Genomic DNA, 15124 nt, shown 5'->3' with positions numbered 1-15124 from the left:
AGATAGATCTCCAGATGGATGTGAGTTCCCTGATTGGGGCTGTTAACCTGGTCTGATCAGGGAGCTCTAGCTGACAGGTATAAACAGGAGTGTCAGACATCCTGCTCACTCCGAGGGCTGGCTGTGAGGGAGCCAGACCAGTGTTAAGGACTCTCCACATGTAAATAAAGAGTAACTTAGTGGCTAGAAACCAGAATCTGTGGAGTTATTCCACTAACTCTTATGCTTTTGCTCTTGAGTTTAAAGTACTAGCTTGTAGAATCATTGCACATTTCCCACATATTTTGTTTCTCCATCCAGTCTTAGCAGTTTTCTATTTAAAGTAATAAGGGATCTGCTACCAATCCTCTCTATCAATCTCCACAGTGTTCACCAATGATCACTTGAATTTGCCAATATGATGTGAGTGACATTGTTGAGGCCACCTCCAAGTTGATTTTACAACAATATGGCTTCCCAGATAAAATGGTATGCTTGGCTAGCGATCATTTGTCCTAGCACAGGATCACAGATGAACCCACTGCCTTTTGCAGCCTGCTGTGACGGGGGAAAATGATGGACACTGCCCTGACCCACTTAACATCAGCCAGACAGCATACATGGAGCCCTACCTGCACGGGTGTGATTCACATTCTGATTTTCAAACATCTGCACTGACTCTCCTACAAACAAGATCTTCTCTGCCACCCTCACAGGGATATAAGAGGGCAGCATCTCAGCTCGCAGTGAAAATTGCTTGAGGGACGTAGCCAACATGTTCTCCTCTTCGATTAACCGCTATTAGTAAAAGACAAAATCATCAGCACCTGGTGCAACACAGCAGCAGCAATTGTTCAATGAACTAAATAGTTTCACAAATCAAATTATGACAGAAGTTGTAATGTAGAAAATGCAAGAGCCAATGGGCAGTCAAACAAACTGCAGAGACAGACAGCAGCACATCCGTGACAAGTCAATTATTTTTATTTGCACAAGTGCCATAGGGTCTTATACATCCACTCGAGCAGGTAGGGCCTTGGTCTGTGTGCTCAAAGCCCAGAGTGGGACTTGAACTTAAAACCTTATGATTCAAATGTAAGCATGTGACCAACTGAGCCATGACTGATACATGGCAGCTCTTCGACCTGTCCCCTTAGCCCTGGTAAATCAACACAATCACAGATTCTTCTATGCCACTGCAACAGTAACTACACAACAAAAGTACTTAGCTGGTCGTGTTACTTTTGGGGGAGCCCTGAGGTTAGGAAAGGTGCTATAGAAATGCAAGTCTTTCCTCTTTCCTTCTCTCTCTCTCTCTCTCGTGGAGCTGTAATACATATAAACTGTCGTTCTGTCAGCACTGGGAGGGAAGCAAGGCTTTTGTGCCCTGTCACCTTGTCTTAAGTACTGCCAGCCGAAGCACATTTTGGCCACAGACACAATTCCATGGCAACTCTCCCTACGTACTGGCCTGACACTGCACAAACTCTTTAGCCTTGGCAAATAGAATGGACTCTCCAACCCAACAGCTTAGGCTGCTTTCCAAGTCAGCTCCCAGAGGTGAAAAGATAGTGACGCAAAGGCAAGAGACTCGAAGCAGCTGAGCTAACCAGGGGAAGCACAATGAACATCAATGGTGATGCGGTCATTAACCTGCAGCACTTCAGCCGTGCCTATTAATTCAGCTCTTTCACACTGTCAGGTTGAATAACTTCTTCAAGCTTATGCCCCTGACGGGTACAGTTTAAATTAGAATACTAGTTATTACAACAGGAAAGAGGATAAAGCAAAAATATTTGAGTGAATATTTTCAAATTGTGTTTGCTGATGGCTGAGGTAGCTCTGTCTGTATTCCATTCATCTTAACTAAAGTCACAAGCAGACAGAATTACAAATTACCAAGTGGAAGACAGTAGACAGAACTTGCCGTCCCCTTCTGGAGTTTTTGGAAAGGGTAGGTTTGAACCAGCAGCTTGGGGGTGGGGGTTGGGGAGTGGTGGATCTACACCTGCATTAGCCAGAAGGCAAAATTCACTTTCCCAACAGTCAGTGAAGGGTTTGTTACTAAGCTCTCAGAGACTCTCAGGCAGGCTGGGAACTTGTTTCGCATTCTTCAGCATGTCACAAATCCTCAAATTGTTACAAATATATTCATGGACGCTATAATTAATCAAAAAACAAGGAACATGTGTGTCCTTAATGTACCTAGCTAGGTAGGCTTATTCCTCCAAGCTTCAGCAAGTATAAGCTTCTTCAGTTAGTTGATTCTTTTACAATCAAGGAGTTTCTTTGTACAGAAGCTTACAATGTTTTAGAGTGTAGACTCTCCACATTGATCAGCTCACCAGAAGCCTCAACAACATCAAATCTGAGCCATGAAATGGACTAAGTAGGCTTTGTCTTAAATTTGCTTTTCTCAAAATTTCTTTATTTCTCTTTGATATATTATCATGGATGCACTATTATTCTGAACCTGGATTTCTTTAGTTTTCTAATTTATGACAAATGATTTTGTACTTTTGAAGATCTGTAATGCTGGAGATTTTATTTATTTATTTTTTTTTTCCCCTAAGGATTTGTACCCAAGACTCTGTGCCTAAGACATCACTGTAAGAGGCAACTTATAAACTTTTCACAGTACTCATTTGAGCACAAGTGACAATAAAGCTAATTCAATTCAGTTCCATTACAGTATTCAGGGTGAAGTCTGATCTGATCAACAAGGTCACCTGAACTAGGCAGCCATTCAGGCTATCAGCAGCAAACCCAACAGGAGTAGGTGGGCAGGACTAAACTTTTAGACTTTTACTTGGTTTCAAAAAAAAATCAAAAATTACACCCAGTGAGCAACTTCTTCTCAGTAGTGGAGCAGATTTTTCTATGCAATTATGTTCTTCTTAGCTCCTTACTTATACATATGCAGGTAAAACACCAAATGTAACAGGCAGCAAGTTCTATAAGATCATAAAACCATACGACATAGGAACAGAAATTAAGCCATTCGGCCCATCAAGGTTGCTTTGCCATTCAATAATGGCTCATAAGTTCCTCAACCCCATTCTCTTGATTTCTCCCCATAACCCTTGATCCTCTTAATAATCAAGAACCTATCTACCTCCGTCTTAAATGCACTCAATGAAGTGGCCTCCACAGCCTTCTGTGGCAGTGAATTCCACTGATTCACCACTATCTGGCTGAAGGAGTTTCTCCTTATCTCGATTCTAAAAAGGTCTTCCCTTTACTCCAAGACTGTGCCCCCGGGTCCTAGACTCTCCTACCAATGGAAGCATCTTCCCAACATCCACTTTGTGCAGGCCATTCAGTATTTTGAAAGTTTTAACTAGATCCCCCCCCGCTCCTCATTCTTCTAAACGCCAATGAGTATAGTCCCAGAGTCCTCAAACATTCCGCATATGTTAAACTTTCCATTCCTGGGACCATTTTCGTCAGCCTCCTCGGAATCGGTGATACTTGCTATGCTTTGTGGGCACTGTAACTAAAATGCATACAGACAACTCTTCATTCCCAAAATCCACGAACACTACTTAACTTTGCCTTATCACCCCCGCAGATGTTAGAGTTCAGATTAAAAGCAGAGCCACATTACAAGGAGTGGCAGATGGAGTTTCATTTAGATAAATGTGAGGCGCTGCATTTCAGAAAGGCAAATCAAGGCAGGACTTACACACTTAACAGTAAGGTCCTGGAGTATGTTGCTAAACAAAGAGACCTTGGAGTGCAGGTTCATAGTATCTTGAAAGTGGAGTCATAGGTAAACTGGATAGTGAAGAAAGCATTTAGTATGTTTGCCTTTATTGGTCAGTGCATTGAGTATAGGAGTTAGGAGGTCATGTTGCAGCTGTACAGGACATTGGTTAGGCCACTTTTGGAATTCTAGTTTCTTTGTTATAGGAAGGATGTTGAGAAACTTGAAAGGATTCAGCAAAGATTAACAAGGATGCTGCCAGGGTTGGAGGTTTTGAGCTATTGGTAGAAACTGAGTAAGCTGGGGCTGATTTCCCTGGAGTGTCGGAGGCTGAGGATGACCTTGTAGAGGTTTATAAAATCATACGGGGCATGGATACGGTGAATAGCCAAGGTCTTTTCCCCAGGGTAGCAGAGTCCAAAACTAGAAGGCATAGGTTTAAGGTGAGAGAGGAAAGATTTAAAAGGGACACAGGGGAAAACTTCTTCACACATGCATGTATGGAACGAGTTGCAAGGCAAAGTGGTGGAGATGGATACAATTACAACATTAAAAGGTATCTGGATGGGTATATGCATAGGAAGGGCTTAGAATGATATGGGCCAAATGCTGGCAAATGGCAAGAGATTTAGGGTATCTGGTCGGCACGGATGAGACGGACTGAAGGGTCTGTTTCCGTGCTGTACAGCTCTATGACTCAACGTTGATTCCTCTCACATGACGCAGCTGACCCTCAACATGCCAAAAGGTGCTGAGAGCTTGTTAGCAAAACTTTAACCTGCTTTTTTTGACTCCAACTGAGTTTGCCCATCAATCCTTCTAAATGCATCAGGTAGATCTGGAAAACTTTTGTCCAAAGCTTAAAACAATTCTTTTTCATTGCTCTTTCTGTTTTGCTTTTCCTATTAAGCAGTTCACAAGACACGATAAGGAGGTACGGTCTTCACATTACTGTAGCATTGAATGCAGATGGGAATGAATGAATGGATGTCTCTAATGTACAATCACTATTTGTTATCTTATACACTCATACAGCCTCACAGGGATACATGATGCTTCCTTACAAATTGGAGTCTTTCACTTTTGGTGCTTCCGCTCCTTACCAAGTCTTGAAGCTCCCGGAGCTGCTTTCCAGTCAAGCCTCTGATTCCCAGATCTTCTTCATCTTCCTCCTCAGGCTGGGTGCTAACACTGTCAGAGGAAGGCCCTTGCTTGATAAAGAACTCCTCATACTTGTCCAGTAACAGGCCGTGCAGCATCCATGCAGATAACTGCTTGTACAGCACACCATGACACACCGCTAGGATCCTACATTGGGACAGGGCAGCAACTCAATAACATATTTGCATTTATTACCAACGACTCTTAGCTCCTTATTTTATTAGATATTATATTATGACCTTTATTCCTTTCAGTTCTTAACCACCAAAAATCAAAGCAAGTGGTAATATCTCCTATGCCACTGCAGTGACTACACTTCAGAAGTACTTCATAAGTTTTAGAGTGTTCCACTACATCCTAAAGTCTAGAAATGTATCATTCTTGCCCTTGTTTCAAACTCATTTTTTCCTAAACTCTCAAAAGCTGATCACGAAGGCTCCCATTGTTTTCAATGCTTTTAAGTGTCCAAGTTCAACATGACCTAGCTGTTACTTCTCAGCTTTGTTCCTATGAATTTTAACACTCGTGACATCTTACACTTTGGACCCTCACCTGAAATTAGGTTACAGAATTTTAAAATCCCACCTGTTCATAGCAAGTACTGCAACAAGGTCCTTCCTGTCCTACCATTATTGTTGATAGTACTGACAGCATGTAATGAGGCAACAATTAAATTGTAAAGTATTATCAAAGGCTGAGTTTGGCACATAATGTCGTCCCCATAATCAAAAAGAAATTCCATTTCCCATTGCAAGGGTGAAGTATCTTGCTGTTCAAGAACAATTCTCAGAAAAAAAAACGCATTTGGATTTTTTAGTGAGCTCAGATCTTGTATTGGGAGTACATCAATGTGGACTGTGGAATTGAGGTGTGAATATTACAGGGCTGACAGTTCTAATGGCACTGGGACTATGGTGCTTGAATAGCCTTGCCTCATAGCATATATTTTGATTTCTCTCACTGAATAGCAGGGGAGAGAGTAGATGCCAAACTCATGGTGAATCCAGGCCCATAAGAATCCTGAGCAGCAGATGGTGGAGGAGTAGCTGGGTTGTAAGTGGGCTCTGGGTTATGTTAGGAACAATGCTGACTACGCAAATAGTTGCTTTGTCAACAATCTGGTATTTGTGACTATCCCCATTCATTTGACTGTGAAGTGTTAGACTTCGGAAAATAAAATTCAGACCGCACCTGTACTAATTGATCCAAGCATATTTAAAAAAACTATGAGAATAGCAGGACTAATTGCACAACCATTTGTCTGTGTTTTGTTCATATGCTGAGTAGGGAATGTGCTTCCTGCTATTATAGTCTCGTAGTCCTATTTCCAGGCCATAATTTTCAAATTATTGTTATACCAACATTTCCCATTCTATTTCCTGTGCCACAGTGCAGTTACCAACTCTGTCACTTGGTTGTTCTTAATGCCAGCCTTCTGAAGTTTCTCTCTCCATGTGGGAAAATCCCAGAGAAGTTGGAAACTGCCAACATGTCACCTTTATTTAAAAAGGCAAGGAGACAAAACACAGGTAATTATAGGCCAGTTAGCTTAATGTCCACTATTGGATATCTCTTATGGAAGATGGAATAGCACAGCATTATGATATACATAATATGATTGGGCAGAGTCAGCATAGCCTCACGAAGGGGAAATTGCCTGATAAATTTATTAGAATTCTTTGAGGAAGTAACAAACAAGCTGGAGAGAGGGAAAGCAGTGGATTGGAGATCTATGGATCTTTAGAAGGCATTTGGTAGAATACACATATTAGGCTACTTAATAAAAGCACATGTTAATGGAGGTTGTACATTAGCATGGTTAATTAGTAGAAAGCAGAGAGTTGAGATAAGTGTGCGGGAGGTGCATTTTCAGGATGGCAGCGTGTAACCAGCGGAGTGCCACAAGGATCAGTGCAAGAGTCACAATTATTTACAATAAATATTCATGATTTGGATGTGCAAAGTGAATGTACTATAGCCAGGATGGCAGATTACACAAAAATATTTGGAAAGGTAAATGATGGAGACAGCAGAACAGATTTTGTACAGAAATACAGACAGGTCATGGAATCATAGAATCCCTACAGTGCAGATAGAGGCCATTTAGCCCATCAGGTATGCACCAAATTCTCTGGGGTGCATCTCACCCAGGCCCATCCCCACCATTACATCAGCCATGTGCTTATTGAATGATGGATCAGACTCAATGAGCTGAATGGTCAATATCTGCTCCTATGTCTTACGAGTACAACCATGAGTAATTTACCAATAAAACTAATGAACGTCTTCTTAATGTCTTCAACCTAAACAAAGACAAAAGTCCTGTGGAATGGAGTATGGACAAATTGCTCAGTCTCTTACTTCTCCAGTGCACTGCGGACTGGTGGAAGCCCTCCACAGCTGTGTTGGTGAACGGTCTCCAGAAGTTGACAGCCATGAATCTAAGATGGAAAACAAAGAAACCGTGAAACAACCTGTCTTTTCCACCAGTAACCACATATTTACAGCTTAAAATTCAGCGCGTTACTAAGAAAACTTACATTTAATTAATAGAGACATCATTCTATTCTCCCTTTCTCCTGGCTCTTACAGGGTTAACCAACTACCAGCACCATGGCACCAGCACAGCATGATAAGCTAAAGCATCATATTAATCTGGATCCTGTCCTCATTCAACTACCATGTTTATGCATTCTCAAATGAAGGTTCCATAGCAAGCAAGGAAGGGTATTCTGACTACATGTTACCATCTTTAACCCAGTTACACAGATGCTGACTGCACATGGTTTAATGCTGCTTTTACAGAGACCCAGTAATTTCATACAGACCAGGTCTGAAAAGCTACAACTATAAGGAAAGCCAGACCAGGCTGGAAAAAAAAAATGGAAGAATGAGGGGTGAACAAAAAGTGGTCTTTCAGATCACATAAGGGCTCAGAAAGGCAGATATGTAGAAGATGTTTCCAATTGTGGGGAAGACCAAAACTACATTTCATAAATATAACATAGCCACCAACAAACTCAACGGGGAATTCATGAAAATCCTTTTCACCTACAGAGTGGTGAGAACGTAGAGCTCTCTACTACAGGGAGTAGTTCAGTTGAGTAGTTCTTTTTTAATTCATTTATGAGATGTGAGTCTCACTGGCAGGGCTAGCATTTATTGCCCATTGCTAATTGCCCTTTGAATTGAGTGGCTAGTAAGCACTAATTTCAGTAGGCAGTTAAGAGTCAAACACACTGCTGTGGGTCTGGGATCAAGTACAGGCCAGGTCAGGAAAAGATGACAGATACTTTTAAGGAACTTGAATAGAGACAGAAGAAAGGATAAGAAGGATACGCTGATAGAATGAGATGAAGGAGAGCAAGATGAAGAATATGTAGAGTGCAAACACTGACATGGTATGTGTTGCAAATCAATGAACCTGGGATCTTCTGGTCTTTATGGCTGAGTGCTGTAATAAGCTACAATGCCACGGAAGATATTGTCACATTTTCAAACGTATGAAAGAGACTACTCCTGTAAAACCAACTTGCTACATGCTGTATTAGGTATTCTATATTATGGCTTCTGGTGTCATAGGGTCTTCTTCTTCTTATAGCTATCAAAGCTGTGGAACTCCCTCCCTCTAAGATGTTGCTTATAACATCTCTTTCACCAAGCTTTTGGTCACCTGTCTTAATATCTCATGGGGCTGGATGTTAAATTTTACCTGATAATGTTCCTGTGATGTGCCTTGGACTGTTAAATGTACCATATAAATGTAAGTTGTTATTGTGCAGATTAGTTGAAGGAAGCCATGCCCAATGCTATTAATAGGCTTATTTTATGTAGCAATGCCAAATGCACCATAGGAAAATGTATCATGTTTTCAGTCAATGTGGTTTTATTTTGTGAATGATGTTTTTTGCATTACACTCTTAATTAATCATTCAAATTACTCGCATCATTAATAACAGGCCTATAATAGTTACCGTTTGCTCCAAGTGTTACACAATTCAATAAACTCCCAGCAGATTCAAAGTGGCACTGAAAGAACAGTTCACAGTTCAAGGTGACATAGTAGGAATCTTTTACCCCACTTTCCTGGCTTTCCTGAAATCCCAATGTCTACAGAATTCAATTAGGTTCCCAAAAGACAACAACTTGCATTTATGTAGTACCACCAACACAGCAAAAAGGTCTCTAAGGAACTTCACTGTGGCACTACCAAACAAAAAACTAGACCACTGAGACACACACAAGGTGATATTCATTCAGTACGTTGTCAGGGAATGCTTTAAGGAAGCAAGTGAGAGACAGACCGTCAGACGATTGTTGTGCGGTGGTGAGGGGGTGGCGAGAGAGGGAGAAAGAGCGAGCCAGATAGAGAGAGACATGAGATGTTTACCAAGCAAATACCGAGTCTATTTTACTAAAAGCTAAAGCATATGTAAGAGCTTAGAATAAGAAGTGCACAATCCATTTATTATAGCCACACAAATAAGATAAAAGATATTAATAAAAAGAAAGACAATAGAAAAACTGCACAGCTACAACTATCACCATTGTTGATGAAGCCAACCACAGAGCCCAGGTTAATTAAAAAGGCAGTGAATATTTGACCTTGAATATTTGAACTGAACATTAATTTGTTGATATACAAATGGTGTAAACAGTCAGTCATTCAGCAAGCCTGGAACACAAGGTGGACAGACATCATTTCTTTTTGATATCTCCATAGGTTTAACATATTTACTGAACATTAACACATTAAGATCGCAGGGTAAGTGTGTAATTATTTTTGAAGACGAATGTCTGTAACCGCCTACTTCTTTCCCTGAAGTCTGATAAATCTTAAATATTTATACACTGCACAAATTCTTCTATGCTCAACTGACAGGGTAGATAAGGACTGTTTCATTTCTCAGTCTAAAGTAAGAGTTTTCAACCTTCTGACTCTGAAGCACAGTACAACTGAGCCACGCCTAATGTATTAGAGATAATGGGAACTGCAGATGCTGGAGACTAATGTATTTCTCACTCATACACCCCAAAGGTGGAAAAGAGAAGAGTTAAAGCAGAAAGCACTATCAAGTTAGCATGTTATTTGGGTCCCACTGAATAAGTATTAGAAGAGAAGGGCAGACAGTCCGTAGTGTGGACAGTAAATGTCTGGGCAATAACTTGGATCACAAATAGATCTTTTAAGACTAACACTTACCTTTTGAGATTTCATTTGTTCAACTACCACCATAACAGATGGGAACAGCAGCTGAAACTGGCAATGAAATAAAGCGTTAAGTAATGAGAAGTCAATATTGTATCAGAGCATCTCGGCTCAGCATGTTTCAGAATTTAACAGCTTCTATCGGCATCATCAACTGTCGGATAATGATTAAGACAGTCTCAGGTGAATTCTTTGTAGTAGAGTGCCACAATTGTGGATTACACTCAAAAAAAGATGAAAGGTGTGAGTGAGTAACAGTACAATTCAGAAAATATGAGTAACTCTGTACTTGTATATCCTAGTCATAACTGCATTACTTTAAAGTCTTCCATGTTATCCTTGAGAATTTCACTTATTATCAGGCTAGAAGAGCTGAATGGCTCATTTCTATTCCTGGCTCTAAGATCCAGACTGCACAGTCCATTGTCATCTGTCCATAAGCAGTCCCGTTAAGAAATTCACTAATTTGTCCTCAATATTGTAATGCCGCAATATTTTAAGACACATTTCAACTTGAAAATGCTGTAACAGGAGCTGACCTGATCCAAAGAGTAGTTAACATGAGAGATGGAGAGGTGTGGGTCTGCCAAGAACTGCAAAGTAGAAATATAAAGAACAACATTAGCTTGAAATGTACATTAGAATTCTTCAGGAAAAAAGAACACTATCATATAGTCGATTTCAGCACTCAATCGGGGGACAGAGGCATAATGGCAATGCCTCTGGGGACATGGGTTCAATCTCACCATGGCAGCTGGTAAAATTCAAATTCAATAAATAAAATCTACAATACTAGGCTAACCTCATTATTAGTTGCCACTGAACTATCATTGTCACAAAAATACAATCAATCAATCTGTTTCACCAATGTACTCTAGTGAAGGAAATTTGCCGTCGTTACCCAGTCTGGCCTACATGTGATTCCAGATCCACAGCAGTGTGGTTGATTCTTAATTGCCATCCTGAAATGGACTGGCAAGCCACTCAGATTAAGGGCAAGTAGGTATGAGCAACAAGTGCTGACCTAGCAATGTGTTGCTCACAGTCCATGAAAGAACCTTTAAAAATTCAATAAAAAACTTGGTTATTTAATCGCTCTGCGGCTTCTGGGAGTTTACTGCACGTAAAATTGGCTGCTGTTCTTCCTAACCACAACCGGATACACATGAAAAGTACTTACTTGGCTAGAAAGAGTTTTGGAATGTCAAGAGGCTGTGAACTTGGGGAAGACACTGTCTAAATGCATACTGCTTCTTTCTGACCAGTGCATTGCCTTTTATGTACCAAAGGACATTCAACAATGTGTCAAATGGTCACTGTGCAGTCCTACAGTTTGCTTTTTTTTCATCTTAGTAACAGGTCAGGGAGGAATTTCCCTAGCTTTTTGTTCCCTGAATACCAGGAGATTTCTGGTGACTGGGGGTACTGGAGATTCTCAGTCACACCACAACAGCATGGGGCAGGTGTGCTAAACCAGCTGGTCTTTGTCTGCCTGTCATTTTCACACGTTTGCACATCACAGTGATGTTGGCCAAGGGAGCATTCGAGACCAGGGCCGCAATAGATCTCTATAATGTGTCTTTAGGACTGTGGGATCTGTCTCAGCCACCTGAAACATCAGAACAAGTGGAGTGGGCATTAGATTTCAGAAACAAAGAAACTAGAATTGTATTGCTGGTCATCCTGACATAGTTTGGCAGAATAAGATATTCAACTAGAACTGACAATTTCACTGAAACATCAACAACTATGCGGTTTTCCTTCAAATGGTAGTGAAACTATTTAAATGTTTCAAGTTTAGCATTTCACTAATTTATCATACAAGTTGAAGATAGGTACCTCCTGTTCAAGATCAAGTAGAGCCTGTCTGTAGGGCTGCAGCATGGAGTCTAACCCGGTACAAAAGGCACGAAGATAAATCCCATGCAATCCAGCCTGGCCTTGCTGGGTTGGGTGGCACTCCTGTAACATAAGATTCACCGCACGACAGAGGTAAGTACAAGATTAGATCAAGGGAAGAAAATAGGATAAAAGAACAGAGTGGGTAAATGAGACTGCAACCACTTTCTCTTGTCAAAGGTAAAGGGCAACTTAGAGCAGCTGGGATGAATGGCCTGTTATTGTGCTCCAACTTCTTCGTATTTTACATAAAACTGGAAAAAAAATCCATATTCTCCCCTATATATTGTGCCTAAATGTTTTATATTATGCCAAACAAAGGCTTCTGGTGATTATACCTATTTCTTTTCTGATGAAGGGTCTAGGCCCGAAATGTCAGCTTTTCTGCTCCTGGGATGCTGGTTGGCCTGCTGTGTTCATCCAGCTCCACACATTGTTGTCTCGGATTCTTCAGCATCTGCAGTTCCCATTATATCTCTCTTCTGTTGATTATACCCATTACGTTGTTATGAAACCCACAGAGGTGCATTCATTAGCTGCTAGTTAAATGCCTCACTTTACAATGTGTCAGCTATAATGCTTTAATGTTAAGATGTTATAAAATAACTGGAAATAGTTGAATCTGTTAGAACTATAATTTATCTTTTACAGTTTTGTTTAATTCTTGACAATGCAGTCAATTCCTGCAACAAATTTCATTGCTTCCACAATAATCCTCCTGTTATAATATGTAGAATTCTTAAAAACCCATGTCACTATTATCATGTTCATAATAATACTCGTCATTGTATCTAATGGAATTCCAAATAGCACCAAGATTTTTGCTTCTATTATCGTGTTCAGAAAGGCTACATGAAGAACAATGAAAACAAAATGAAGATAAGTATGAAAACATGGAAGAAAAGGTAAAGGCGTTTCTCAGCTTTTGACACAGGGCCTTTTTTCATTCATTTGTGGGATGTGGGTGTTGCTAGTTGGGCTAGTATTTACTGTCCATTCCCAGTTGAAGATTAAAGAAAGGAAATCAGGCTGAAATTGTAACCAGATTGTAACTACTGTACCACTTACAGCATCATCTTAGGTATTTGTTAATATGTTATTTGGCCACTGTGCGTAGCTCCATGCATGTAGAAAACTCATTAGAAAAGGTCATTGAAGAATAATGCTGGGTTTGAGGGGCTTGAGTACAACACAAGTACTGCATTTGGGTTATATGGCTTCTCTCTCTCTGCTCCGTGCTCTATATATTCCTGTTCTATTTAGGATTCGCACCTTGAAATATTGCGGCTTTATTCACTGGAAGAGCAAAAGCTAAAGGAGGATTAACATTATGAACGGTTTTCCAGAGGATAAGTAGAGATGGATTATTTATATCAATAATACGGAAACAGGCTGTCCTGCAGCAGGAGAGTAACAAGGTGAAGTTAAAAGAAATTCTTTCACAGAGATTTATTAGAGCACAAAACTGTTCTCCAAAATGACAGATACTGCACCGTTTAAATGAAAATTTTGTAAATATTTGAAAAGAAATTTTATGGGAAGGGAATTAGAGCAGACATCTCCAGTTAAAGAACTGCCACAAGCATAGGCAGAATGGTTTATTTTTGTGCATAACTTCTGATTAAATTTTACTTGGCATTTCAAGACAATTCTGTGGAGAAAAATTCATGACAGTCCACCTGATGTCTCAGTCAGCCAGAATAATTCAACTAAAGATCAGATGATTAAACCCAATTGACCACGTGACACAGACCAAGGCACTGGAAACAAAAACAGCAAATACAGTCCTGCCAAGCCTACAGAGTCCTCACTTACATCTAGGGGCCAGGGCTAAAATTAGCAGAGTTGTCTTAGGCAGATAATAAAGCATCCGTCATCCTCACAGAATCATACCTCAAACACAATGTTCCAGATAACTTCAATAGCATCCCTGGTTAAGTCCTGTCCCATTGGCAGGAATGAAAGGTGTTGCCACAGAAATCCTCAACAGTGACCCCCAACCCCATGAAATTTCCAGGCATCAGGACAAACATAGGGAAGACATTCCCACCTCATCCGTCTGCTCTCAATCACAGTCATGAAATGTTGCCAGCATCAACAGTAACAACAAGCAGTAGTTGTTTAGCAATAACCTGCTCCCTGGATGAGGGATGAACTCCAGAGGTGAGGTGAGAGTGATTGCCCTTGACATCAAGGCCACATTTGAGTGTGTGTGGCATCAAGGAGCCTTTAGAAACTGGAATTAATAGGAATCAGAGGGAAAAGCTCACTAATGAAATAAAACCTGGCACAAAGGGTGGTTGTTGGAAGTCAGTCATGTCAATTCCCGGACATCACAGCAGGGAACCCTCAGGATGACATCCGAGGCCCAACTATCTTCAGCTGCTTCATCGATGACCTTTCTTCTATCATGAGGTCAGAAGTGGAGATGTTCACTAATGATTGTACAATGTCAGCACGGTTCACAGCTCCTCAGATATGGAAGCAGTCCATGTCCAAATGCTTCCAGACCTGGACAATATCAAGGCTCAGCTGACAAGTGGCGACCAACATTGCACCACACAAGTGCCAGGGAATAGCCATTTGCAACAAGAGAGAATCTAACCATCTCCTCCTGACATGTAATTTCAATCATGGGGACCCACAATCAACATCCTAGAAGCTATCATTAATCAGAAACTGAACTGGACTAGCCATGTAAGCACTGTGGCTACAAGCACAGGTCAGGTGCCGAGAATCTTGGAACGAATAACTCACCACTCAACTCCCCAAAGTGTGTACACCATCTGCAAGGCACAAGCAACTACTGTGATGGAATACTTGCCTGGATGGGTGGATGGGCGCAGATCCAACCTAACTCAAGAAGCTTGAAAGCATTAAGGACAAAGCAGCCTGCTTGACTGGCACACCAAGAAGAAGCATCTACTCCCTACACCACGGACGCTCAGTAGCAGCAGTGTGTATCATTTACAAAATGCAATGCAGAAATTTATTAAGGCTCCTTAGAAAGCAGCTTCAAAACTAAAACATTACCTTCCAGAAGTACAAAGACAGCAGATACATGGGAACACCTGCAGTCCCCCTCCAAGCCTCTCACTATCCTGATTTGGAACTATGTGGCCATTGCTTTAGTTTTGCTGGTTCAAAAATGTGGAACTCTCTCCCTAAAG

The 15124-nt window shown here is 40.9% G+C and overlaps 1 protein-coding gene across 2 annotated transcripts in view; it reads right to left on the bottom strand.

Annotated features, from left to right (window-relative positions):
- tubgcp4 (tubulin gamma complex component 4) overlaps positions 1-15124 on the bottom strand; it is a 48337-nt gene that overhangs the window by 28012 nt on the left and 5201 nt on the right. For both annotated transcript variants that reach the window (XM_059640087.1, XM_048520626.2), the window contains exons 3-8: positions 11895-12017; positions 10595-10648; positions 10050-10106; positions 7208-7287; positions 4789-4993; positions 612-777 (exon numbers count right to left, since the gene is read on the bottom strand). In XM_059640087.1, coding sequence (XP_059496070.1) covers positions 612-777; positions 4789-4993; positions 7208-7287; positions 10050-10106; positions 10595-10648; positions 11895-12017 — 685 coding nt within the window. The remainder of the gene's footprint in view (positions 1-611; positions 778-4788; positions 4994-7207; positions 7288-10049; positions 10107-10594; positions 10649-11894; positions 12018-15124) is intronic.

The sequence above is a fragment of the Stegostoma tigrinum genome, chromosome 36, assembly GCF_030684315.1.
Source record: "Stegostoma tigrinum isolate sSteTig4 chromosome 36, sSteTig4.hap1, whole genome shotgun sequence".
NCBI lineage: Eukaryota > Metazoa > Chordata > Chondrichthyes > Orectolobiformes > Stegostomatidae > Stegostoma > Stegostoma tigrinum.
The sequence above is the reverse complement of the archived record's forward strand: the minus strand, read 5'-3'. Positions and strand labels throughout refer to the sequence as shown.